This window comes from Coffea eugenioides, unplaced genomic scaffold (assembly GCF_003713205.1).
Source record: "Coffea eugenioides isolate CCC68of unplaced genomic scaffold, Ceug_1.0 ScVebR1_2024;HRSCAF=2977, whole genome shotgun sequence".
NCBI lineage: Eukaryota > Viridiplantae > Streptophyta > Magnoliopsida > Gentianales > Rubiaceae > Coffea > Coffea eugenioides.
In genome coordinates, this window is record NW_020862474.1 from 1 (window position 1) to 26,577 (window position 26,577).

General features: G+C 35.1%; 1 protein-coding gene across 1 annotated transcript; it reads left to right on the forward strand.

The window, feature by feature from the left end:
- Window positions 1–1,007: 1,007 nt before the first annotated feature.
- Window positions 1,008–5,069, forward strand: LOC113756162 (receptor kinase-like protein Xa21). The gene is made up of 4 exons (XM_027299931.1): window positions 1,008–1,599; window positions 2,429–2,500; window positions 2,606–4,597; window positions 4,723–5,069. The coding sequence occupies exons 1-4, from the start codon at window positions 1,008–1,010 to the stop codon at window positions 5,067–5,069; spliced, it is 3,003 nt and encodes a 1,000-aa protein (XP_027155732.1).
- Window positions 5,070–26,577: the final 21,508 nt, after the last annotated feature.

Consider the following 26,577-nt stretch of genomic DNA (forward strand, 5'->3'; position numbering starts at 1 on the left):
ATCTTATGTGAAGAGGCTTATCGTCTTAAAATTGTTGGTCCTAGACCAAATTAATCATATAAGTAACAGTAATTTCTCTAGTAGAATTTAACAAAGAAATTAACAAAATCTCATACCTCAATATTGCATTAATAAATGCAAATAATTTGTACCATCAAAAGTTATTTTGGTATGGGTTGATGTGCGAACTAGATCTTAAAATTATTGGATGAACAACTTCTGATCTTCAATCCGACCACCTTGGAATTGACAGCTACTAAAAAGTTCAGTAGGGTTGAGGCGCGTAGAACGCTCTCTTTAAGACGATACGCGCCCCTACGGTATTTTTTAAACTGATGCAGAAGGTCTAGCGCGCCGCCTCCAGGATACAACAGCCCAACTCTATAGTTGTTGCTTCCCTTTGATCTGCACAACCAAAAGAAGCATAAGCTTCCCAATATCTTACTTTGCCCAAAGAAAATAGAATGAGGGAGAAAGAAATGAGTGTGAGGAAAATAGTATTTAGAATGATCTTTTGTTAAGAGAAGTGCGTGTCACAAATTCTCCAAAGAATTTCACTATTTATAGGCTACAAAACCTTAAGAAAAAGGGGTTGAAAATGTGTAACGGTTTTTCCATATTAAATTGTAGTTAATTGGTAGAATTTGTAACCTAAAAAATTAATCACATTTGAATGGGTTATAAAGACTCAATTAATTCCTCATTTGAAACAAATAATTCATTTGTAACTCTAATTCAAATAATTGTATAATAACTCCATTCAAAATGCATTGTAACTCCCACAATTATAATTCCCATAACTCCCAAATAAATTATTATAACTCCTTGTAATGAAACTCCCACAATTATAATTCAAATAACTTCCAAATAAATTATTATAACTCCTTGTAATGATTTGGTCAAGGAAAAACTTAAGATTTTATTAAAATACACCAACAGTTTGTGACTGGATTGGAGTTACCTGTGGCTTTCATCATCGTAGAGTCACTGCCTTAGACATTTCGAACATGGGGCTTACCGGCATCTTACCGTCACAGTTGGGAAACCTGTCATTTCTCATTTCTCTTAACATGAGCATGAACAATTTCCATGGAGAATTGCCGAATGAACTTGCTTGGTTGCACCGATTAAAAGTACTTGATTTGGGTTTGAACGATCTTACCGGAGAAATTCCTGAGTGGAGTAGTTCATTTCCCAAACTTCAATACTTGTCCCTCAGAAACAACAGTTTCACTGGCCTAATCCCGCCTTCCATTTCTAACATGTCAGATCTGAGAAGTTTATACCTTTCAAACAACTCTCTTGAAGGTAACATTCCGGAAGAGATCTTCAACATTTCTTCACTGGAAATGATTTCGTTGGGAGGTAATCGCTTATCTGGAAGTCTTCCAATTTATATGTGTGGCAATCTTCCGAGACTAAGAGTCATTCGCCTATCAAAGAATGAATTGAGTGGTCCAATACCATCAAGCTTAGTCCAGTGTTCAGAACTTCAGGCTGTATCCTTTTCGTTCAACAAGTTTAGTGGAACCATACCAAAAGAAATTGGGAAGCTGAAGAAACTTGAGGTGATATACTTCTCCATGAACAAATTAGTAGGTAAGATATTAATTTATGGGTCTATGGAGCAAGTAGAGTTAGATGACTTGTCATCCTTCTACTTCTTCAAAATTTAGATGGTTAATTGCACCTCAGTTGCTAGGAGAGTTAGATGGTTGATTCCATGTCTTGTTCATGCATAGTCGTTATAGCTTTCACTGGTTGCATCTATTACCATAATAAGAAGGACAAAATACACTTTACCCTTGTGGTGTAGCTTATTTTCACATAATTTCTCTATAGCCCTCATAGTTTGGAGTAAAGTATCAAAATAACAAAAATAATTTAATTTTCCTAATGAAATCTAGGAAAATGTCGAAATTATCTTTTGTTTAAAAACTAAAATGGGTGAAGTGACTAAAATATATAAACATAATATGTATGATACTCTAACCCCATATGGTTTTATGTTTTATCATATAAGCCTTTATGGTTTAGTGCTTTATAACCATATAACCCCCTTATATTTTCAAAATATATGTATAACCCCTCTATGATTAATCAATAATTTTCAACTTTATATAGGGGTATTTTTGATATTTTAGTTGATTCCGTTATGGAATGCAAATTCCGTTACTATGATACTTTAATTTAAACCAAGAGGAGGTTATCTATAGCTTTTGAAACTATAGGGGTTATGCAAAACAACACTAAACCATAGGGGTAAAGTGTAATTTGCCCTAATATAAAACTAAAATTTTGAACTCCTGACCAGACCATTGACACCATTTTATTTTTTTTTTGGTCTCTCAATAAAGATATATCCCTTTCCAACTACCATCAAAGATGTAACGTGGATCTTCAAGTTTATAATTTTTACATTTTGCAGGTGAAATTCCAAAAGAGCTTGGAAATTCAACCATGCTCAAATTCTTGGACTTAGCTGATAACCACCTAACAGGTACAACAATAGCTAATTACACATAGATTACTGACTAAGACGATCTTGCCGTCTAATTCGAAGAACAAGGGTCATTCATGCATATGCTTATTACATTATTGGCAGGCGTAATACCGCGAGAGATCGGCAATTTATACAATCTGGAAACACTCAGCTTAGGGTGGAATAACTTGACTGGTTCCATACCAGTAGAGATCTTCAACCTCTCCAGGGTAACATTGATGTCACTCGCAGGAAATCAGCTTTCAGGAAATCTTCCATCAACAGTGTTTTATGGGCTTCCAAATTTAGAACAACTTTATCTCAACTCTAACCACATTGTTGGAGACCTACCCGAGTCAATTACAAATTCTTCTAAACTTCTTGTTGTAACCGTGTCTGACAACTTCTTCACAGGCCATATTCCCATTTCCCTCGGTAACCTAAGACTCCTCCAAGTGCTGGATCTAGGAAGCAATAAGTTAGTCACTGACTTTTCGCATCCAGAGACTAGCTTCATCTCTTCCTTGGCAAATTCCAAGAATCTGAGAACATTAGCTGTGAATGACAATCCACTGAATGGCATTCTTCCGGAGTCAGTTGGGAACCTTTCTAGCTCCCTTGAAAGACTTTATGCATACAGGTGCAATCTCCAGGGAAAAGTTCCTGATGGAATTGGAAATTTGAGCAGTTTGTTTATCTTAAGCCTGTACGGTAATCAGTTGACTGGACCGTTGCCCATTACAATACAACGTCTGCAAAATCTTCAAGCGATAGTTCTTTACATGAACAAACTAAACCAAGTCAGCCTGGATTACTTCTGTACTTTCACAAAGTTGGGTGCAATAATTCTGGGCCAAAATCAAATTTCAGGAGCAGTCCCAGGTTGCTTAGAAAATGTTACTTCTCTGAGATATCTTTACCTAAATTCCAACAGATTGAAGTCTAGTATTCCTAGAACTTTGTGGAACCTTACAGACCTCTTGTTGCTCGATCTTTCCTCAAATTCACTAACTGGCTCTCTACCTCTAGAAATGCAGAACTTGAAGGCTGCAACAGGCTTGATTTTATCACTGAATAACTTATCAGGTGGCATACCAAGCACAATAGGAGATATGCAGAGCCTGGATCATCTTTCTTTGGCACACAACCAACTGGAAGGTTCAATACCGAAGTCAATTGGTAGTATCTTAAGTTTGGAAACTGTGGATCTATCACATAACTTTTTCTCTGGTTCCATTCCAAAATCACTTGAGAATCTTAAGTATCTTACAAGCTTCAATGTCTCTTTTAACAATTTAAGTGGCGAAATTCCTCCGAATGGCCCTTTTGCAAACTTCACTAGTGAATCCTTTATTTCAAATAAAGCACTTTGTGGAGCTCCAAGGTTACACGTCCCACCATGTGTAAGTTTTTCAGCTAAAACATCGGGAAACAAAAAGAAGTTTGTAATCATTTTTAGTACAGCAGGGGTGATAACAGTTTTAGGTGCCATGTCCCTGGGATTTGTTTACCTAAGATATCGAAGGAAAGGTAAAAGTCCCATAGAAGCAGATATGTTTACACAAGAAAGAATTTCCTTCTACAAACTTTCACAGGCAACCGATAATTACGATGAAAGGAACTTTTTGGGAAAAGGAAGTTTTGGATCTGTTTACAAAGGTACCCTTGATGATGGGAGGGTTGTGGCTGTTAAGGTGTTTGATTTACAATCAGAAGGAGCATTGATGAGTTTTGGAGCAGAAAGTGAAGCATTGCGCAATCTTCGCCATCGAAACCTCACAAAAGTCATTAGCAGCTGCTCTAATCCTGACTTCAAAGCATTGGTTCTTGAATTCATGCCTAATGGAAATCTTGAGAAGTGGTTGTATTCCAGTGACTCATCTCTAGATATTATCAAGAGATTGGACATCTTGGTGGATGTTGCTTCTGCACTGCAGTATCTCCACTACGAGTGTGCAACACCAGTAGTGCACTGTGATTTGAAGCCTAGTAATGTCCTGCTAGATGAAGATATGGTTGCCCATGTAAGTGATTTCGGCCTTACAAAGCTGTTGGCTCCAGAGGAAAGCATTGTATACACCAAAACACTAGCCACATTTTGCTATCTTGCACCAGGTATGATTTCTGTTCTGGTTTCCCCCCCCCCCCCCCCCCACAACACAATTTTTTGAAATTCCAGAATTTCAAAAGCTCATTTACTTTAAATAACATATGGTGAAAAGTACTTGCCATTCTTGTAGAGTATGGATCCGAAGGAATAGTATCCCCCAAATGCGATGTTTATAGTTTTGGAATCATGGTGATGGAAGTGTTTACAAGAATGAACCCCAACAATGAGATGTTTGGTGAGACTTTGAGCCTCAGGAGTTGGGTTGTGGATTCTATGGCTAATACATTAGCTCGTATTGTAGATGCCAATTTGGTAAGCACAACTGATCATCACTATCTTGAGAGGCTGGAGTGCATTTCTTCCATCATGAAATTGGCTCTAAATTGCACGAAGAAGTCTCCGGCTGAGAGAAGCAATATTCGAGATGCTCTTGTGGCACTGAAAAAGATCAAAATTCAGCTTGTGCAATATGTGTAATATTTAAGCTTCAGTTTAGGTTGTACGCTACTGATTTTTTTGGTGATATTTATGGCTTTGGGAGTAAAATCATATATGGTTTGCTGCAACTAGGATCAAATCGTACCAACTTTAAGGGCTGGCCATCATAAATGCAGCATGTTCTTCCTATCTTGACACCAGAGTCTTTCAAGAAAATTTTCAGACTTATTAAATTACTGACAACGAGGTATAAACAACATTTTGTTCAATAAGTAGTTCATCTAGTCCTCTATCAGTTTGGACATGTTAGTATAGATAATGCATTTCATGAAATATTAGACTTGTATCAAGCCATAGTCAGAATTCAAAATATGTGGTCAACAAATCAAATCATGCATCAAAGTCTCATTTAGATTGATAAAAAAAAAAAAAAAAAGAAGCCATATTTAGATTTATCAAACGTTCATATCATTCATAAGTTTTAGTCTTTCTTAACTTTTTATTCACAACCTGAATATCTAATTGTGACTGTTCATCAAGTAAAGTAGGCCAAACGTTCCTAACTAATCCCCCGCTAGGCATAGAGATCATATCATAATAAGTTGGGAATCAAGAGCTTACATAAGTGTACAATTGCAATTGCATTTCAGAAACTTTCATATACGACCAACATTATCTTCATATAGCTAAGAAACACAAAGTACACCTATTAATGATGGATTTTCAAAAAGCTTTTGAAGCAACAAATCTAATAAAATGCATTTTTTAAACATAGAGGGCACATTAAGCAACTTACCTCGAAGGATGTGAGCTAACATCCATGTCAACTCCATTATCTCATAAATATATTAAAACGGATTAATCCTTCCTACACTGATAGTGTATATACTGTCAGTTTTGAATGAATGACAACTATATAAAATTTGAATTTGAAATCTAATTTTTATATATGTGTCATGAATCTAACAGTGATAATATATACATCATTAGTATATATAAAATTTACCCTATTAAAACATGCTTACTTATCATAGTTTTATGCGTGGACTAAATTACTAGTTTAATGAGGTCCAATAAAGCCAAACAAAAAAATCAGTAGTAAATCTTAAACGCGCGTGCCTAATAACACAAGAAAAAGGAAAACAGCAGCATCAGTTTTAAGGTTTTGTCAAAACATCATATCTTTGTAACTGAACACTATGATTCAATGAACAAAACATTCTGGAAAATGGAAGGCAATTTATGATTCTCTTCAAAAATTTGAAGCTATAATTGAGGAAAGGAGAAGTAATTCACAAATGTGCCCTGTACTTTGAGCAGAAATCCTTGAATTTGTACCCTTATATTGGATTGGACTTGTGTGTCCTGGTATAACCTAGATCCATGTACATATGACTCTTACAGCAAGCAAGAGTTTTGGAAAATGTCCATTAATATTAGGAAAGAAGTAGCAAAAACATGGGAGAAAAGCGCCTTAACAATTGTGAAAGATGCTACGTCTGACTTTAGAAATGGAAAATGCTTGGAATGTGAAAATTATATCATTAGACTTTAGCTACTTGTTTTCCCACATTTTCGTCATTCGTGTTACTTATCAACTTCCAATTGGAGTTTTGGAGTTCGCAGGGTGCATTATTATTCGTTAAAGAAGAACACAAAAAATAATGCAAAGAAATGAATGAAATTATCGCTTACGAGGCTATAACTCGATAATTGATGCAGCTAATTTTATGGCTGAAATGAATGTCCTGCCAAAAATAGAAACTGAAAATTGACATCAATTATTTCACTTTCTAGATAGAGAAAATTTAAGGGATTTCCTTGGAGCGACAAAAAAATAAAGAAATAAGCTTAAAAGTCATCAGAAACTCTGAACATTTTAAAGTTCTTTTTCCTTTTTGTAATTGTAATTTTCAGTTTTGCAAATAAATAGCTTTTAGGAAATGTCATGGTATATCCTTATTTATGGGTGCCGTTTGCTAGTCCTGAAAATCACTCAGCATTAACCAAAGTATGAAAGAGAATAATGCACCAGAAAGGAATTTATCTATTACTTCAAAAGAAGGGTAAATGACTCCAGTACCCTTAGAATTATCGATGATCCAATTTGGTCTCTTAATTAACCTTTAGAATTGTCTGTTAAGATAAATTTCTGAATTTGGTTTTAATTGATCTTTGGCCAATTTCATTTTTCCCAAATACATTTAGTTTGATCCAATTTATAAAGTAGTCAAATTTCTCCAATTTAGTGGTGTGGATACAATTGCTTACTAGTTTATTAACAAAAAAATGATAAAATATCTCTTTTAGAAAATTCTTTTTAAGCATATTGTGTTGTAATATATTGTTATGAATATTTTCATTTTATTTTGGCTTAGTCAATATATTTAATTCTAGTGACGAATTAATTGCAAAAGATTACCTCATGCAGAATTTACATAACTAAAAAAAATAAACAAAGAAGAAAAAAACACAAACCAGAGTATGGAAGTGCCTATTTATTTGTTATTTGGGTTATCTTTATTGTGGAAATTTATCATCATCTCAGTACTAATTTAACTTTAAGAAATTATTTTCCTATTATGTACCTGACTCCCCAAATTTTAGAATATGAAATTCAGGAGCCATTATTTTCATACATTTTACATTTTTCTCCTGAAAATTACAAAAATTTTATTTACAAATATAAAATTTTTACCAAAAAATTTGTTTTGGTATTTCATTTTTACCCTCGCTCTCTCTCCTCCCACCTGCCCACGCCAATCACACCAAATTGAATATCCTAGTTAAGAAATGATATTTATCTGTTAATAATATACTATATTTGTTATATACCAACTAATTAATGCACTCTATACTAAACTACTTACAAATAGTGTAATAACTTTTAACTTAGAAAAAGAAAATTAATAACTTATAACTTATCCTGCTATAAATTTAAATCCATCAAAGATGGATTTTATGTAGAATGGTATCCCATTCATGTATCATAAAAAATAGTATTAGAATATTAGATAATTTCTTGTATGGCAAATGGTTCGTAATCTTATTAATTAAAGATTAAGAATATATAACCTTGGAAACACATTATTAGGATATCAACCACTTCTATGATTATACATCACACCATACTTCACTAATCTACACTCGAAAACCCTATCTAAAACTCTGGATATTGCCAAATATCTTATTGAAATAAAATAAATAATTCCAAATTACCAAAATAAAGCATGGATGGCATTTGAATATAGGCTTCGTAGAAAAAAAAAAGTTTCTAGCAAATTTATGGCCCTGTTTGGAAGGTGAGTTTTTTGGGAGTTTGTTTAAAAATTTACTGTAGCTTATTGTAGAAGTTTTTTAAAATTTTTTTTAAATATATAGATTTTTGAATATTTTGGAGTGTATAATTTAAAAACTTTAAGAAATTTTTTGAGGTTACTGTAGTTAAAATTTTTAAAAAACTTGTAGCAGACAAACTTAGCAAAAAACTTGAGTTCCAGATTACGGGTCGATGCTCTAATATTTTTACCACCTATTTGGTTCTTACTCGGGAATGATAATGATAATCACTATCAAAAGCCTCCTCAATGACAATGGGTTTTTGGTATTCCTTTTCACTTGTTTGATTTGTCTCTTCAATGAGAATTTATTTTGGTTTTTCTTCTTTTTTCCCACTAATATTTCTTTTCTTTTCTTTTTCCTTTCACCACATTTTCTTCTTTCTCAATGTCTCAGCATCCCATCTGCAAATAATCTATGAAGAACCCAACACACCCAAAATCCCAATTTAAATTTCAACACATATTAGAAAACCCAACCTCCAATAAAAAAATCCAAGCCAAAATAAAGGACAATAGAATTATATCAAAACAACAAAAGGCAAAGAAAAACACATAACCCTAAACCCAAAAGAAACAAATTATTGACAAGCTTAGATAATTCTGAGAACTATAGGCTTACCACTGCAGTCGTGTGCTTGGAAGTCCATAAACAGTTAAAGAAAAACGAAGAGAAATTGAAAGTTTCAGTTTTCAAAGCAATTTTTTGCTCAACATGTTCCTGGCTATTGAATTTTTAATATAAGGAGTAAACTAGTCTTCTGGAGAATTTGACAAGAGGAGCTTTGGACTATGAGATTGGGTTTGAAAGTTTTGCAAGAAAGATGGAGGAACAAGAGAGAGACAACTGATGAGAGGTGAGAGAGAAGAGAGGTGGGAGAATGGAGAGACAAGAGAGAAAAGAAAAAGAAAAGATATTATTTTGGTTTTTTTTTTTTTTTTTTTTTTGGTGATAGTGAAGCAAAAGTGTCCAATTTGATCAGGAATGGGGAATACACACTATTAAGTCTTCCATTATCATAGATTGGTTGTCATAGTAGTGTATCAAACACTGATAATAACTATCATTAATGAGCATTCCCATTGAGAACCCCCTATTTTCCCCGCCAAAAGACTGATTATACTAGTTAAATCTTTTCAAGGCAAGTTACTTTGCACATTCAAAAGTAAAGCAATTATATACAAACTGCCAACACTCACATCAATCTGGTCATAGAAAGTTATATTAAATGATACACATCGTACATTAGCCCAAGATCATTAGAAAAACTTAACAATTTTGCACTTCTACACTCAGCAAGGAAACTGATATCCTTAAGATCTCAAAGTAGATTCAACATCATTTGTTCTGTACTGACTTTTCATATCAACTTTTAGTTTCACTGATCCACTTAATCGCTGCAGCTTGGTAATTGTTTTTGCGCCAGCTTTGCTTGTTTTTCTGCCAGGTTATCAAGTGCCATTTGTATCTCACGGCATCCAACAGAGCAGAACCCGCAGAAGTCTCTACACCACATTATCAACATTATATTCAAGATAACAAAAATACAAATTATCCTTATATAAACAACCTCAAATTTATTATTACATTATTAATAGTCTAAATTGTGAATGTATTATAGGTTGGCAAAAATAAAAACTTCCGCCTCTCCTATCCCATACCTCTTCCCGAAGAAGACAATAGGAAAAGAAAGAAACAATTTCAAGTTTTTGAACCTTTTCCTATAAATGCTTCACTCATTAGTTTTTAAACATCCCGAGAATATATTAGAAAACATTGGTCAATATCGTAGCAAACATCAATCAAACAAAAGCCCTGAAAATAATAGATCAGGAGTGAAGGGTTGAAATAATTTTAATTGGATGGAGAGAGAGAGAGAGAGACATACAACTAAGAGAGAAGAAATCATATTTTACTAGAAATCAACTCTGAAACAAGAATAACAAATCTATTAATGCAATTAAGAAAATATGAAATTAAGGTTATCAGCCAATGAAACTGCTCTATAAAAGTGAAATCACATATTACTGCAGAAAAAAGAAATTATATGTTGAACATCAAACAGCAGACTTGACACATTATTACTATAACCAGTCATGAGTAAAACATGCATTCTGAAATTCAATAACAAATGTTATGCCAATTAACATGAAAGTTATTAGATGTTTAAGATGATTAACAAGAAAGTACTGGTAATGGTAGTCAAGATTACCTATACATGTGGACTTTAACACCCACTGGCATATGCTTCTTGCAATAGTGGCAGTTGTCCAAAAAATGACCAAGTTTTGGTGGATCACTCTCCTTGGCTTTCACCTAAACATAATAATTTAACAAAAAAGAAAAGAAACAATAGAAAGCTAAATGATTGATTCTACAATGTTTGGCAAATGAGGTTTTTAAGTGTTTGTCTAAAACTTTACTGTAATTTACCGTAGAAATTGTAGAAAAAAATTTTTAAATGGAAAACTTTTTTTCTTTTCTTTTTCCCTTCCTCTTTCTTTTTCTTTTTATTTCTTTCTTTTTTTCTTTTCTTTCCTGTCTTCTTCTTCTCCCTTCCCCCTCCCCCTCGTCCTCTCCTGCCACCCCTCCCTCTGACGCCAGAAGAACTAGTAGCAAACATGGAAATTTTTTCTTTTTTTGCTTTTTCTCTCCCCCTCTTCTCCCTCTCCCTTTCCCCTCCCCCTGTCTCGCGCCTGCAAGACCAAATTAGGCAGAGAGGGAGGGGGAGGGTGGCGGCGGAGGGAGAGTGGGAAGAGGGGAGGAGGGGGAGAGAGAGAAGAAAAAGAAAAGAAAAAAAAAGAGATGGCCGGTGCCGGAAGAGGTTGCCGGTGCCGGAACCGACGGTGGCCGGTCTTGACTGGCATCGTAGGTGGTGGTGGGTTGAGGTGGAAAAAAAAAAGAGGAAGAGAAATTTTTTTGTGTGTTTCGGGTCTTTTAAAGTGTGTAGGTTAAAATTTTTGAAATTACTGTAGTTAAAGTTATTAAAAAATTGATATGAGACAAATTTGGGCAAAACTTATTTGCCAAATAGGCCGAAGAGATAAAAAATCTCATTACCCTAGCTTGATCCTCTGTTGGCTGTTTCTGTTGCTGTTGCTTGGTTGCAAACGATGCTGTCAACTCTTCTGTGGTGTCAACTCGGTTGCGCTTCATTGCCATTACAGAAAGAATAGCTGCAGGGAAAAAAAAAAGGAATGAAATGAGATAACAATTTATGGGGACACAAGTGGCTTAGTACTAGAAAAATTTTGAGGGGAGTGATTTTTGAGTCCGTACAATAGATGATTGAGTAGGTAGAATAAGAGCAGAAGAGAAAGGAGAGCAGAAATTGTAGAAGATTTACGAGTGAATGCAAACTCGCAGTTGGGGAGCGAATGTGCTAGACGGCAAGTATTTGACGGCTACAGTGACGCTATTGATCACTTTTCAACTAACTAATAGTAGTGGTCCTTTCCTTTTTTTGTTTTTCTTTTTTGATTCGGATAGTAATTTGGTGTGATCTATCACATTCAAGTTTCTTAAATTAAATCAATGACGCATAATAATTTCATTAGAAGTTACCATACCACTAATACTTTACTTGAAGTTAAATAAGGCATTATTTGCCTCAGGAATGATTTGAGGCAAAATTTTTATGGTAAGATAATTTTGAAAGAAAATTGTAAGATAAGGTAGAGCTATTTCCTGTTGTATTCCTTTTTTTTTTTTTTTCCTCTGAGCAAAGTGATTACTTTGAGATTAGTGTGAGTACTGTTGTAAGATAAGTAATAGAAAATTTTAATTGTTTATTTTCTTCAATTAGACGAAAATCATAGTGAAAAATAACGTCTTATGCAATTAAATTTGTATGACGTGTGAAATTACAACACCACCGACACTCGAAGTCAAAAGTTTGTGTACATGACGTTCGCAATTTTGTTTAATCCATTGTGTGCAAGTGAAACAGATGACTTGTGAAACTTTAATACTTCGAACGCATCAAAAATATTTTCTTCAATTAGATGAAAATCATAGTGAAAAATATAGTTTTTCATAATTCTAACATCTTATGCAATTAAGTTTGTATGACGTGTGAAATTACAACACCACCGATGCTCGAAGTCAAAAGTTTGTCCGCATGACATTCACACTTAAGTTTAATCCACTGTATGCAAGTGAAATAGATGACTTGTCAAACTTTAAGGATTAATCTTTCTTACAAGCGTTGGATGAATGACAAATATGTAAAATTTGAATTTAAAATTCAAATTTTGTAGATATGTCATAGATCCAACGATGATAGTGTATATAAAGTCAGTGTATATAAGATTTACTCAAACTTTAATACTTCTAACACACTAAAAAATGGAAAAGAGAATTAAATATGAAAAGAAGATCGATATGGATGTTGTTAAGAAAATATTAGTAGATTTATAATACTATTGAAAAACAATTTTTGCTTTTAAAATTCCCTAATTGAGGTATTGTTTTACTTAGAAAATTTTTTTTTTTAAAAAAAGTGCGATATTGGTATTGAATCTCCAGTTCAATAAGAGCTGAGATATGTTTTTTATCTGGCCAATTGCGACCAAGTAGTTGATGATACTTGCAATTCACTCTATACGTGCCAACTCATTAACAGACAGACATTAGTGTAATGGGATATTGTATGCAAAAAAAGTTTTGATACGCAAAGGCGAAGTTGCAATTTAGGAGCAAAAAAAATAGCTCATTAGATATTCAACCAAAATCTTGAAAAGTGTTATTTGGTTAGTCATTCTAATATCTAATGTTAAGGATCATAACTCATTGAAAGGAAATAGATTTAATGCAATAATCATCGTAATTTATCACCACCAATTAAAGATGTTCTCCAGCTTTGGAAAAATATAGAAATAAATACATAAATAGAAGAAGAAAACAAATGTAAAGATCTCATGTAAAACAAAAAAGCATTAGTATTATCATTTTTTTCTGCTTAGTTGAGAAGTGTTACACTCATATGCCAAAGCACTGTCACACCATTTTTTTTTTTTTTGTGCCCTCCTAAGACTTTCCAAAGTTTTATATATTATGAATTTTTACTCCAAGAACTTTTTTAATAAGTTTTTACCCCACCAAATTTGATATTCGGTCCTTACCTTCTCCCAAACTTGAGAATTAATGACTTCATTAGTTATATTTTTTTATCATTTTTACAAGTTAAAATTCTTTTTCTTGCAAGATTCCTATTGACTAATTTAGGCCTTCCTGTTCCCTCTTGTAATTTGGATTGTATGTAGAAAAAAAAATCACATAAAAACTTAATGACATCTACTTTGTGTTGCTTTGGAGCTTGTGACCCTTACACATAAATAGGATGGGAAAGTTCAGTGCTCTGAAGCAGTTTAAATAAATACTTCCCATATATTATACGCTTTTAATTTGTTTATTAGTAGCTATTATAAACTATGAAAGTTCAATCTTGTTAAGTAAGAAATGATTATTTAGGCATACTTTCCCATGCTTTTACTAAAATGGTTTAAAATATGAGAAAAAAAAAAAAAGCTTAAGTCATGCTCATATTTTTTCTGCTGGGCAAAGAACAACAGAATAATTTTTTTCTTTTCTTTTCTTTTGGAGCAGAGAATTACAGAATCTAAATAATGCAAGAACTAAAATTTCTAAGGAGAAATCCCTCCACAATTACTTGTAAAGCTAATTAATGTCTTGCTTGTGAGTTTGCAGCTGCAGAAAAGATACTAATACTCCTGTAATATGTTGTCTCTCGTAAATGCATCTTCTTCTGTTTCTTAAGAACAGCTTCAAAATGAGAACTATCTAAAAAAGACAATAATTTTTTCACGTCTGAAAAATGACCAGAAGTTGCATGATTACCACATGTAGCTGTCAATAAATGCAAAATCATGTATTCATGGATTCTTTTCTTGATTTTGTCAATCACTGTAAGTAGTATATAATTACTAACATTATTGTTTTTAGGGCAAATTACACTTTACCCCCTATGGTTTAGTTTTTTTATATAACCTCTCTATCGTTTCAAAAGCTATACATAACCCCTTCATGGTTTGGATTAAAGTGTCATAGTGACGGAAATGAGGTTGACTGATTTCTTCTTATACTTGTTGTAGGCATGCGTATACTGATGTAATATAGGCTTGTAGAAGGGTTGTGGTGGATTGGAATCAAGAAAATGAAGAGATTGCCCTTGAAATCCCAAAATTTCAGATTTCTGGAATTGTATGCTTCAGTTCTGTCCGGTTTCAGTGCCCTATGTTAGAGGCCGAATTAGGCTTGGAACGAACATAAAAGTTGTATAGAATGATATTTTATAGATTCCTGTAAAATTTCAGCTCAATCGGAGCAACGTAGCCTGTGAAAAGACCGAAATACCCCTGCTGCCCTGTTTCCATCCGAACATGCTAATCAGCTTTTGTAATTGGTTGTTTTGACCAGGAATACTACTGATTTGGTTGTCGATATCTTTTTAAGACTTATAGCCTTGTATCTTAGCTTTCAAATGGCTTTGGAATCACTTGAATTGGAGTTGTATGTGCTGAGATATGATTGAATGAATCAGTACTGCTAGTTGAACTGTGAACTGGAAAATCTGGGGATATTTTAGTAAATTTGACCTAGATACATTGCAAACTGGACTGAGTCGCCTTCTTCAACATTGTATCCCTTTCTCTTAGCTTCGAAACGGTGTACATTGCTCCTCAATATGACTAGTGTAGCTTCAATTGTGTTAGTTCCGCTAAGCAACAGCAAATTTGCCTTTTGTTTTCCAACCTAAACGTCATTTCCGCACATGTCCTAGCTTGATTTGGTAATTATATGACATTGAGCCTATTGAGTGGCTATTTATATTGTGTGTAATTGTGGATTGATTGAGGAAAATAATGAAGCCATAAATGGCTGGGAAATAGGTAAATACAAAGGGCGTGCTGCCCAAATTTTCGCTCGAGGGCTAAGTTTCTACTTGAACTTGTATATTTTCGTTTGGCACATACTATGACCGTTTTTCCATCTTAAAACATGATCCTTCTTCAATTGGAAACTCCAAATGTTTACTTACTCTTACCCAAATAAAAAGGAGTGGTTTAGGATTTTCTTGGGTATTTTGTCCTTCCTTTTACATGAATTTCATTAAGACATTTAGTCTATAATATCTACTTGAATATGAGATGATTTTGAACCACATAAACAATCCCGAAAACAATATTTCTTAGTCTATATAGTTGGATTCCGACATATCTTTGGTTCAAGTGTTTTCCGTTGGAAATTTTATACTCCTTGTGTTAAGACTCCAGAATAAGAATAAGTGACACAGTATTTTGAAGTATTGTCCCACTTGTGTTCCACTTTCTCGTCTATCTCATTTGAGAATAGCTAAGTTTAATTCCTCATGGGGGGATTGGAAATGAATGAACTTAAAAGTTATATGACTAGAGCTTCCATGAAGCCAGTCGTAATTAGAGTTGCCTGCCAAGCTATCATTGAGTAACTGAGCACTGGGATGGACGAAGGAAATAAGAATACTTGGAGAAAATTGAACTACGACACCGGAACATAGAATTGAAAAAGAAATATGAAAGGATTCCAGAAGGGGTACGCAATATGTTTGAATTAGTGCATCTGCCTAGTCGAATAGCATCTCAAGACATCCCTTGTCAAATTAGCCATTAGTGAGTGGTTGGGCAGTATTGGATCCTTGCCCATGAGTCTATTGCTATAATTTAGTCTTTAAATTAAGTGAAGATTTTCGTTTGTCATTCCAAAGGAATAAACTATTTAATGTATGGTGTATGGGTTTGAGAGCTAGCAAGAATAGTAGCCAAGTTTTAACTTTTTTTTATCAAGATTAAAGTTTGTGTCACATTCTTCACCTTGACTAAATCAAAAAGTTGACCAAATTGTTTTCATTTTCCTCTTGCTTGGCCGAACAAATGGAGAAGAAAAACCAAAGAGAGACCTTCAACTCTAACCTCAAATTTGTACTTGAATCTTGAGTTTCAACCAACTAATTTGCAAACTACACTGTAGAAATGATAACTAAGGTAGATTTCAAGCTGTTGGTGGGGTGATTTTGGAGGAAGAAGCTCTAAGTTTTCATCTTTCTTGAGGTTACAAGGTAACTTTGGCAATAAACTTTCCTCCACTTTAAATATATGCAAACTGGTGGTTTAGGGTTTCAATTTCGGTTGTTTTATGAGAAAATATCATGGTTTGAAGTTGTGTTGTGAAATTTTCAGTTTTATGGTACTTTTCTGTCCATACATGATACTTAAGTATTGGCCATGGTTTGGTAGCTTTGCTATGTGAAATATCTAGCTTTTATATGCTAGTTTGACTTGCCTAAAGAAACTTCCAGCTTGTGATTAGGAATTTCAGCTTAGGGTTTCATTTTCTAACTTGAATAGGTGACAATTATATGCTTGATGTAGTGAGTTGTTGGCTTGATATTTATATGCTTGAGTTGAAGCTATTTCATGGGAAGAATGAAACCTTGAATGGGCTGGAAAAAGTTAGTAAACACAAAGGAAGTGCCGCTGAAAATTTTTCCGCAGGGAACCTTGGAAAGTTTTACGAAATCTGTTATATCTTGATGTAGAAAAGTCAAAACTGAGTTTCGTTTATTATATTTGAAACTAGGTTCAGAGTATCAGTATTGTTCTCAATTCCCATGAATATCTACGATTTTTCACAGTTGACTGAAATTGTATACCTGTTCTGTCTGTTACTGGGTGAAGCAGCAATTTTAGGTTGGAATTTGACTGACTTGTGGATTGGATCTTACAATGGTACCTTCTAGAAAGTTGTAACAATTTGAATCTATATTCCGACGGTATAAAGTTTATAAATTTTGGACATAAGAATCTCGAGATATGATTTTCAAATGAGATCACGCAAAACTGAAAAATTTCTATTTTCCTAGGAATATTCCTCCTTACATTTCCAACTTTAGGATTGGAGTTAGTAAACTATTTTGAGGTTGGTTTATGAGTGGATTGAGGCTTAAATAAAAGGAAAATGAGTTCTTCAAATCATTTTAGGTCAGACAGTTTACAACTTTGCATTTTGAAGGTCTTTTCTACTTTCTCCAAACGTTTGGCTAAGTAATACTTTTCTGCTCTAAATGACTTTTCCAACATTGATTAGTAAGGACATGAGGATTATTCCTCGATTGGAACAAGCTAGTATTATATTTTGATAGGTTATACGAGTATGAAACTTGTAAATTGATACATGTTCTAAATAAAGATTTGGAGCCTCAATTCCTACATAATATGGCTTTGTATTGCTGGTCTTTTACTAAATCATGTGCTCACAGGACTCGAGAGAGTTAAAAAGGATATTCACCGAAAATATTTTGAACTACTCAGTAATCAAGCTGAGAATTTCGAGGGCGAAATTCTTTAAGGGGGAGAGAGTGTGAGAACCCTCATTTTTAAAATACAATTTCCCAAACTACATGCCTTGCACCAAGATTTAAACCACCTCTTATATGCCCTAGCATTATATTTTACAATGTGTTACAACAAATCCCTTGTAATTGACCCTCACCTTAAAGCACAATTTTCTTATTTACATATCTTATTATAAGATCTAGACCATTTAATATATGCCCTTACAATATATTTTCTATGTATTATAATAATTTCCATGCATTACATTTCATTTCATTTTACTGGAAAGTAAAACATTTTTCTTGAGTTGATTTTAATTCATGCACCACTTGCATTTGTCCAAGTGTTCTTTTATTAGTGGTAGAGACTTTATGTGAGAGATTAGGTGTGTTAAACAAGTATTGGTACAATTGGAAAGGTTAATATACCATTAGTCAAAGATTAATAAAGGATTGGACCAAGATGGAGCCAAGTGGCAAAACCCTAGCTATGGATTTTGTTTGACCATAAGTTAGAAGAATATTTAAGCTAGCTTTAGCCATTTTTTTCTCCCTCATAGCTAACTTTCTTGAAGCTTGGAGAAGAAGGGAGAAACTCCATTTTTACCTTGCTCTTAACCCTAGTAAATCTTGAGAGAAAAATCAAAGAGAAAGATCCTGAGTTAGGGTGAAACTTTCCTCCAACCCTAAGTGCTTGATCAAGCTTGAAGCTTCACTTTGGTGGATTGATTTGGTGGTTCATGCTCACTACAAGAGAGGTATATGTTCTTTAAATCTTGGTTTTATGATGATAGATCATGCACTTAAAGTGTTAATGGCAAAATACAAGTTGTTTGGTTGAGATTTGAGGTTGATCTCTTGAATTAAACAAGTAGTAGTTAAGCTTCTTAGTATGCACACCAAGTGTTTGATGAAATGCCTAGCCCTTGTTCATGTGTGTGTATGAGGTATTAACATGTTTTGAACCCCTTTTTAGTAGATCTAATACTTGTTATGTGATTGGAGTACAAATCATGAAAGGTTGAAAGTTAGAAAAGTTGGGGAGGTGCTGTCCGAAAATTTCAAGGGCTTGCTGCCCTGTTTTGCTTTGATAATTTCATGCTTAATTTGGCTACAAGTGTGAGGGATATACGTTGGGTTATGTGTGTGGAGGTTATCTACAAAAAATTAGCCATTTTGGTTGGATAAATCTTGAGTTATGAACAAAGAGGCAAAACTGGACTAGGTCCAGGAATTTTCTGACCAGTGATCTTGTGAAGGTCATAACGTTTTACTCAATAATCGGAATTGAGTGCCGTTTGTGGCATTTGAAAATAGACTCTTAGAGATTTAAAATGGTACTAAGTTCATTTTCTTGTTCGTCACGAGCGATTCGTGACGAGTCTTGAAAGTTGGCTGCCCGGTTGTTACTGTTCATCCGAGACTGTCCAGAAAATTCATTTGGATGCTTAATTTTGAACCACTTACATTTGGATTTTGGAAATGGTTTCTTCTACACAAATATAGCCTTGTGAACCTAGTTTCTAACGGAACCAACGGCACCTAATTCCAACTTTTTTACAGTGAGTTATGACCATTTTCCTAAGACTGCCAGGGCAAGACTGTTCAACCCGTGAAGAAACTCTTAAGCTTGAATGAAACTTTTCATTTGCCGAACTTTCATGCACTTATTAAACTTATTTTCTCATGAACTTTTACCATGGTATGGACCTCATTGCATGCCGGATTAAGTAGCCTAGACTACTTGTAACGCCCCGAGGCAGAAGAAAAGGAAAAAAAATTTCTGGTGAATAGAGTTTTGTGAGGAATCCGGCCCACATAAATCTGGAAGAAATTCGGTCCGCATAAACAGCTTAAAGAGCCAGCTCTTTAAGGCTGTCCGATAAGGCCCAATAAGTACTAAAATACCCTTTTATTTAAAAATTATTATTTATCAAAGCCCACTACCCAATTATTTCACATAAGTGTAAATAAACCTAGAAAATAGGGTTTTACACTTCGGTTTGAAGTTTGGAGCAAAGTTAGGGTTTTCGCGATTTTTCGCCGGATGAATTTTTGGTACAGAGTAAGGATTAAATTTGGAGATTAAAAGTGACTTTTAAGTGCGAAATAATATGTGACTAGTGGCAATGATATAAGGTTAGTGAATGGAAAGTAAAAACACTAGTACGTGAGTTTTTAAGAAAAACGGCGCGAACCGGCGGGTCCCGCGCACTACCTATTGAACGCACCTCTTGACCACCACTTTCTTGCCATACAAGTTTATTACTAATGGAGCAAAATATCTCCTCTCTCATGATGACATCTTGGCCGAAATTAAAGGGCTAAAATGCAAGGAAGGAAAGAGAAAAATTTTGTGGTGGAAATCAAGCCAAGTGTTGGCTAAACTTGTGGACACAATTTGTTCTAATCTTCTTGTCTTCTTATAAGACCAATTAAGCTTCATTCTTCCCCAATTTTCTGCTGTTGCTGGCCGTGAGAAGCAAGAAGAAAAACCCAAAGGAAAACATTCCATTTCATCTTCAAATCCAACAACTTAGTGAGAAAACAAACAAAGTAAACCGATTAAACTTGTTCTTGAATGATTAGCTAGTGGCTTGTGGTGTGATTTTTTGAGGAGAAAGCTTGGGCTACTTGTAGTAACCTCTAGTCAAGGTAAGAGAGCTTATCTCTCCAAGTTTTGCTTTCAATTTTGTTCAATTAAGCTTGGCAACTTGATCTTGTGGTGAGATTATGGATGATTATCCTGTTTTAGTAGTTTTCCCCAATTTATTTGATGAACTAGGGCTTGTGGAAATTCTGCCCAAATTGTTGTATGATGCTTATATGTTGCAATTGAGGTGTTATAAGGTGTTGTGGTAGTGATTAGACCAAGAAATTAAGGAAAGTTGCACTAGAAACTCAAAATTCCAAAATCTGGAAAATTTGCTCAACATTCTGTCCGAATTTGTATCTGTATGTTAGAGGCTGATTTGGCCTTAGGTCAAAGAAGGAAAGTTGTATATAATGGTATTTTATAGGTGCCTACAAAATTTCAGCTCAATTGGAGCAACGGTGGACGTGAAAAGTCCAAAATACCCTTACTGTTCTAAGTATTTCCCAGCAGTCCGTTTCACCAGTTAAGTCCAGTTTATCACATTGTTTGACCAGGATCCATTCTGATTTAGTTCTGGACCAAAACATGAAAGTTGTAGTGTTCTGAAGTAGCTTTAAAATGCCTCTAAGAATACCTGATTCGGACTTGTGTACTCTGAGTTATGACCATTACAGTGTTCTGCGTTTAAACAGCCGACGAATTGGTTTCTGGTTTAGTAATTTGAGAATTTGACCAAGTTACATTAGAAACTGGACTAAGCGACCTTCATGAACATTGTAGCCCTGAGTCTTAGCTTCGAAACGGCATAGGTTGCGTCTTACTCCGATAAGCGTAGCCTCGGATAAGTTATTTCCGCATTCATACGGCAAATCTGTCTTGTGCTAAATTGAATTTCTGCACTTGTGATTGTTGTGATTCTTGTTGTTACGATATTGTGAGCCTATGGAACGGCTCTTGACCTGAATTGCTTATATGTATGATGTTGGGTTGGTTGAGGAAAAATAATGAAGCCTAAATGGCTGGAAAATTAGGTAAACACAAAGGGCATGCTGCCCGAATTTTTACTCGAGAACTAGAAAACTATATTTGCAAGTTGAGCGAAGGTTAAGTGATTACCACTTGAATTAGCGAGAACTTTTGCTACTTTGTTATCGATGGTATACATTAAAAACCTAAACGAACTTGTACTCTTGAGGAAAAGATATAATGGCCAATGTAAACTTGTATTTCCTTGTACTTTCAACTCAAGTATTGTTTCCAAGTATATATGCTACAAAAACCTTACGATTTGAAAAGCGAGCAAGTGTTTCACGAATGTCTTTCAAATGAATTTCAATTGGTTGATTCTTAATAAACGGAACGTTTAAGTTTCAAATCTTACTCGTGTTTCAAAGTTCTCAAATTGGATTTCTATCGCAGATCTGGACTCCAAACCTGGAGTATAATTGAACGTGACTACTTGAAGCACTATAGTTTGAGTGAGTGATCTCTCCACTACTTCTCAAAGATTACTTTTGAAATGATTCTTGCATTGATTGCACAATTGCATATCATTGTGTTTGTGTGTGTGCCATGACATAATTTGGCTCCAATGAGTTCCTGGAAAGTCTTGTACTTAGAACCAATGTCTCCACTATTGTTTACACATTCTTTGGAGCACGATGGCTCCTTACTTTTGTTTCATGGTTACTTGATCTAAACGAGCATTGGGTATTTAAGTACAAGAACTTCACTGGCTCACATGAGCAATAAATGAACATTTGATTACTGCATCATGACATCATATCAATGCTTTATTGTGAAATATACTTGGCTGTTGATTTTACTGGTCACTCGCTGAGCTTCTAGCTCACCCCCTATTATCTTTTTCTCCCCACAGGGATCGAAGTAAAGGAAGAACTTGTTTTTGGATCTTTGTGTGGCTGGATGGCGTACATCTTGTATAGTTTAGTTTTGGTTTTGGTTTATGTATTTTTGGGCTTGTATAAATATTTGAAATTGAATCAGATGTAAATCTACATTTTACGTTTAGAACTAGTTTCCGCTTCGCTTATGATATGTAATTTTGGGAGAATTGGATGTATTATTTGAGTTGTACCTTGTAATTTATTTGAGGAATGTAGTAAGTGAGTGAGTCCCGGCAAGAGCTGGGCAGGCGGCCCGCTAAACCCTCTGGTACGCCTTAAGGGGAGGTGGGGTCGTTACAGATGGTATCAGAGCTTAGGCTTCAGATCTTTGTAGTGTATCCTAGGCTTAAAGTTTAGGATGCCGGATTGTGGGATTGGTTTGCACGTTCAGTGCTCTTTTGGAGCGTCAGTTGTGACTCTTGAAAATGGTACACGTAAGATATGACTTGATGAGCTTCGTTTAAGACCATATGGTCTGAGTCGTGAAGTTTTTTTTAGTTTGAATTCTTGTACTTGTGTACCCGATATTTTTCCTGAGGAAATGCTCGTGAATTTTAACGTACGATGATGTGAATAGAAATTATGATTGAGTTTGAGATAAGTTGTAATGGCACAGGTTAGAGCGCAGAAGATTTTGTCTTGTACTCAAGACTTAACTGAATGAGGAAATTGAAATAATGACTTGGACTTGTCCAATAAGTGTTGGCTTGGGTTTTGATACATTATGGTGGTGGTTGGATTGTTGAGAAAATTTTTGATTTTGCAACCTTCATCTAGTCTTCTTGTTTGATTAAGGATGGCACCACCCGATTTGTAAGTGTTGGGATTTGAACTACTTGAACTGCCTGAGACTGACTTTGAATTGTCGAAAATTGACTAGGCTGAGTTCACTTGAGACTTGAACATTGTTTAGGCAAATGTGCTTTTACGTACACTTAGTGGTCGTGATTTGACTGAATATATGGTATTTCATTTACGCATGAGCAAGTAGTTTGGTTTGTATACGACCTGCAAGTATACTTGAATTTGAATCGGCTAGTGTACCCTTACATACACTGGATAGACCTGACCTAACTAAAATAGGGTATCTCTTACTCTTGAGCAAGTATCTTGATTTATATATGATCTGTATGTGGATTTGAGTTTGATGACTGCTTGAGAGTGTGAATTACTGGGCATAAGCTAGGCGAGTGAGTTTCTACTCGTACCCGTGTTCCTTGAACCTGAAATAATTGACCTTGCTTTTGAACCGATATACTTGAACCCTGCTTTTGACTCTGTTTCTGAACATTTTCGTACTTGTTTGGTTATAGACTGGCTACTACTCTTCTGTAACGGTTGAACAGAACCTCTCTGGTGAGGCATTGCCTGTTGTGTTTTAAAGCACCGCCATTCTTCTGGCGAGGCATGCCTGTTGTGTTATAAAGCACCATCAGGGATGAAATTCTTGAACTGAACCTCTCTGATGAGGTATTGCCTGTTGTGTTTTAAAGCACCGTCATTCTTTTGGCGAGGCATACCTGTTGTGTTATAAAGCACCATCAGAGATGAAACTTTGACTTGAGGCTCTCTGGTGAAGTTTAGCCGTTGTGCTAGCTTGTTGTGTTATAAAGCACCACCAGGGCCAATCTCTTGAGCTAAGATCCTTTGGTGAAGTTTAGCCGTTGTGCTGGCTTGTTGTGTTATAAAGCACCACCAAGGATGAAATTTTGAACTGAGGTTCTTTGGCGAGGTATAGCCGTTGTGCTAACCTGTTGTGTTATAAAGCACCGCCATGGACAAAATCTTGCATCTGAGACTCTGGTGAAGTATAGCTGAGTGCTAGCTTGTTGTGTTATAAAGTACCACCAGGGGTAATTTCTGACCTGAGATATCGTTATGTCCTGAATTGTTTTTCCAAATATCAGGGACTTTAAGTCCGATTTCGAGCCCTTTTGTATATGTATCCAGTTACTCGTCTGACTATCTATTGGATCAAGATTATTTGATAAGTTGGATCGGAGTACTTTTAGTACTTGATTGTAATGAGTGATTCTTAGTATGTGATTGACCTTTGTGATATTTGATCTGATTAGTATTTGATCATGATAAGCGAGTTTGAAATGATTCTTAATACGTGATTGACTATCGAGAACTATTTTGATCTGATTAGTACAAGTTGGAATGTCGAGGACGACATTCTTTTAAGGAGGGGAGTTGTAACGCCCCGAGGCAGAAGAAAAGGAAAAAAAATTTCTGGTGAATAAAGTTTTGTGAGGAATCCGGCCCACATAAATCTGGAAGAAATTCGGTCCGCATAAACAGCTTAAAGAGCCAGCTCTTTAAGGCTTTCCGATAAGGCCCAATAAGTACTAAAATACCCTTTTATTTAAAAATTATTATTTATCAAAGCCCACTACCCAATTATTTCACATAAGTGTAAATAAACCTAGAAAATAGGGTTTTACACTTCGGTTTGAAGTTTGGAGCAAAGTTAGGGTTTTCGCGATTTTTCGCCGGATGAATTTTTGGTACAGAGTAAGGATTAAATTTGGAGATTAAAAGTGACTTTTAAGTGCGAAATAATATGTGACTAGTGGCAATGATATAAGGTTAGTGAATGGAAAGTAAAAACACTAGTACGTGAGTTTTTAAGAAAAACGGCGCGAACCGGCGGGTCCCGCGCACTACCGATTGAACGCACCTCTTGACCACCACTTTCTTGCCATACAAGTTTATTACTAATGGAGCAAAATATCTCCTCTCTCATGATGACATCTTGGCCGAAATTAAAGGGCTAAAATGCAAGGAAGGAAAGAGAAAAATTTTGTGGTGGAAATCAAGCCAAGTGTTGGCTAAACTTGTGGACACAATTTGTTCTAATCTTCTTGTCTTCTTATAAGACCAATTAAGCTTCATTCTTCCCCAATTTTCTGCTGTTGCTGGCCGTGAGAAGCAAGAAGAAAAACCCAAAGGAAAACATTCCATTTCATCTTCAAATCCAACAACTTAGTGAGAAAACAAACAAAGTAAACCGATTAAACTTGTTCTTGAGTGATTAGCTAGTGGCTTGTGGTGTGATTTTTTGAGGAGAAAGCTTGGGCTACTTGTAGTAACCTCTAGTCAAGGTAAGAGAGCTTATCTCTCCAAGTTTTGCTTTCAATTTTGTTCAATTAAGCTTGGCAACTTGATCTTGTGGTGAGATTATGGATGATTATCCTGTTTTAGTAGTTTTCCCCAATTTATTTGATGAACTAGGGCTTGTGGAAATTCTGCCCAAATTGTTGTATGATGCTTATATGTTGCAATTGAGGTGTTATAAGGTGTTGTGGTAGTGATTAGACCAAGAAATTAAGGAAAGTTGCACTAGAAACTCAAAATTCCAAAATCTGGAAAATTTGCTCAACATTCTGTCCGAATTTGTATCTGTATGTTAGAGGCTGATTTGGCCTTAGGTCAAAGAAGGAAAGTTGTATAGAATGGTATTTTATAGGTGCCTACAAAATTTCAGCTCAATTGGAGCAACGGTGGACGTGAAAAGTCCAAAATACCCTTACTGTTCTAAGTATTTCCCAGCAGTCCGTTTCACCAGTTAAGTCCAGTTTATCACATTGTTTGACCAGGATCCATTCTGATTTAGTTCTGGACCAAAACATGAAAGTTGTAGTGTTCTGAAGTAGCTTTAAAATGCCTCTAAGAATACCTGATTCGGACTTGTGTACTCTGAGTTATGACCATTACAGTGTTCTGCGTTTAAACAGCCGACGAATTGGTTTCTGGTTTAGTAATTTGAGAATTTGACCAAGTTACATTAGAAACTGGACTAAGCGACCTTCATGAACATTGTAGCCCTGAGTCTTAGCTTCGAAACGGCATAGGTTGCGTCTTACTCCGATAAGCGTAGCCTCGGATAAGTTATTTCCGCATTCATACGGCAAATCTGTCTTGTGCTAAATTGAATTTCTGCACTTGTGATTGTTGTGATTCTTGTTGTTACGATATTGTGAGCCTATGGAATGGCTCTTGACCTGAATTGCTTATATGTATGATGTTGGGTTGGTTGAGGAAAAATAATGAAGCCTAAATGGCTGGAAAATTAGGTAAACACAAAGGGCATGCTGCCCGAATTTTTACTCGAGAACTAGAAAACTATATTTGCAACTTGAGCGAAGGTTAAGTGATTACCACTTGAATTAGCGAGAACTTTTTCTACTTTGTTATCGATGGTATACATTAAAAACCTAAACGAACTTGTACTCTTGAGGAAAAGATATAATGGCCAATGTAAACTTGTATTTCCTTGTACTTTCAACTCAAGTATTGTTTCCAAGTATA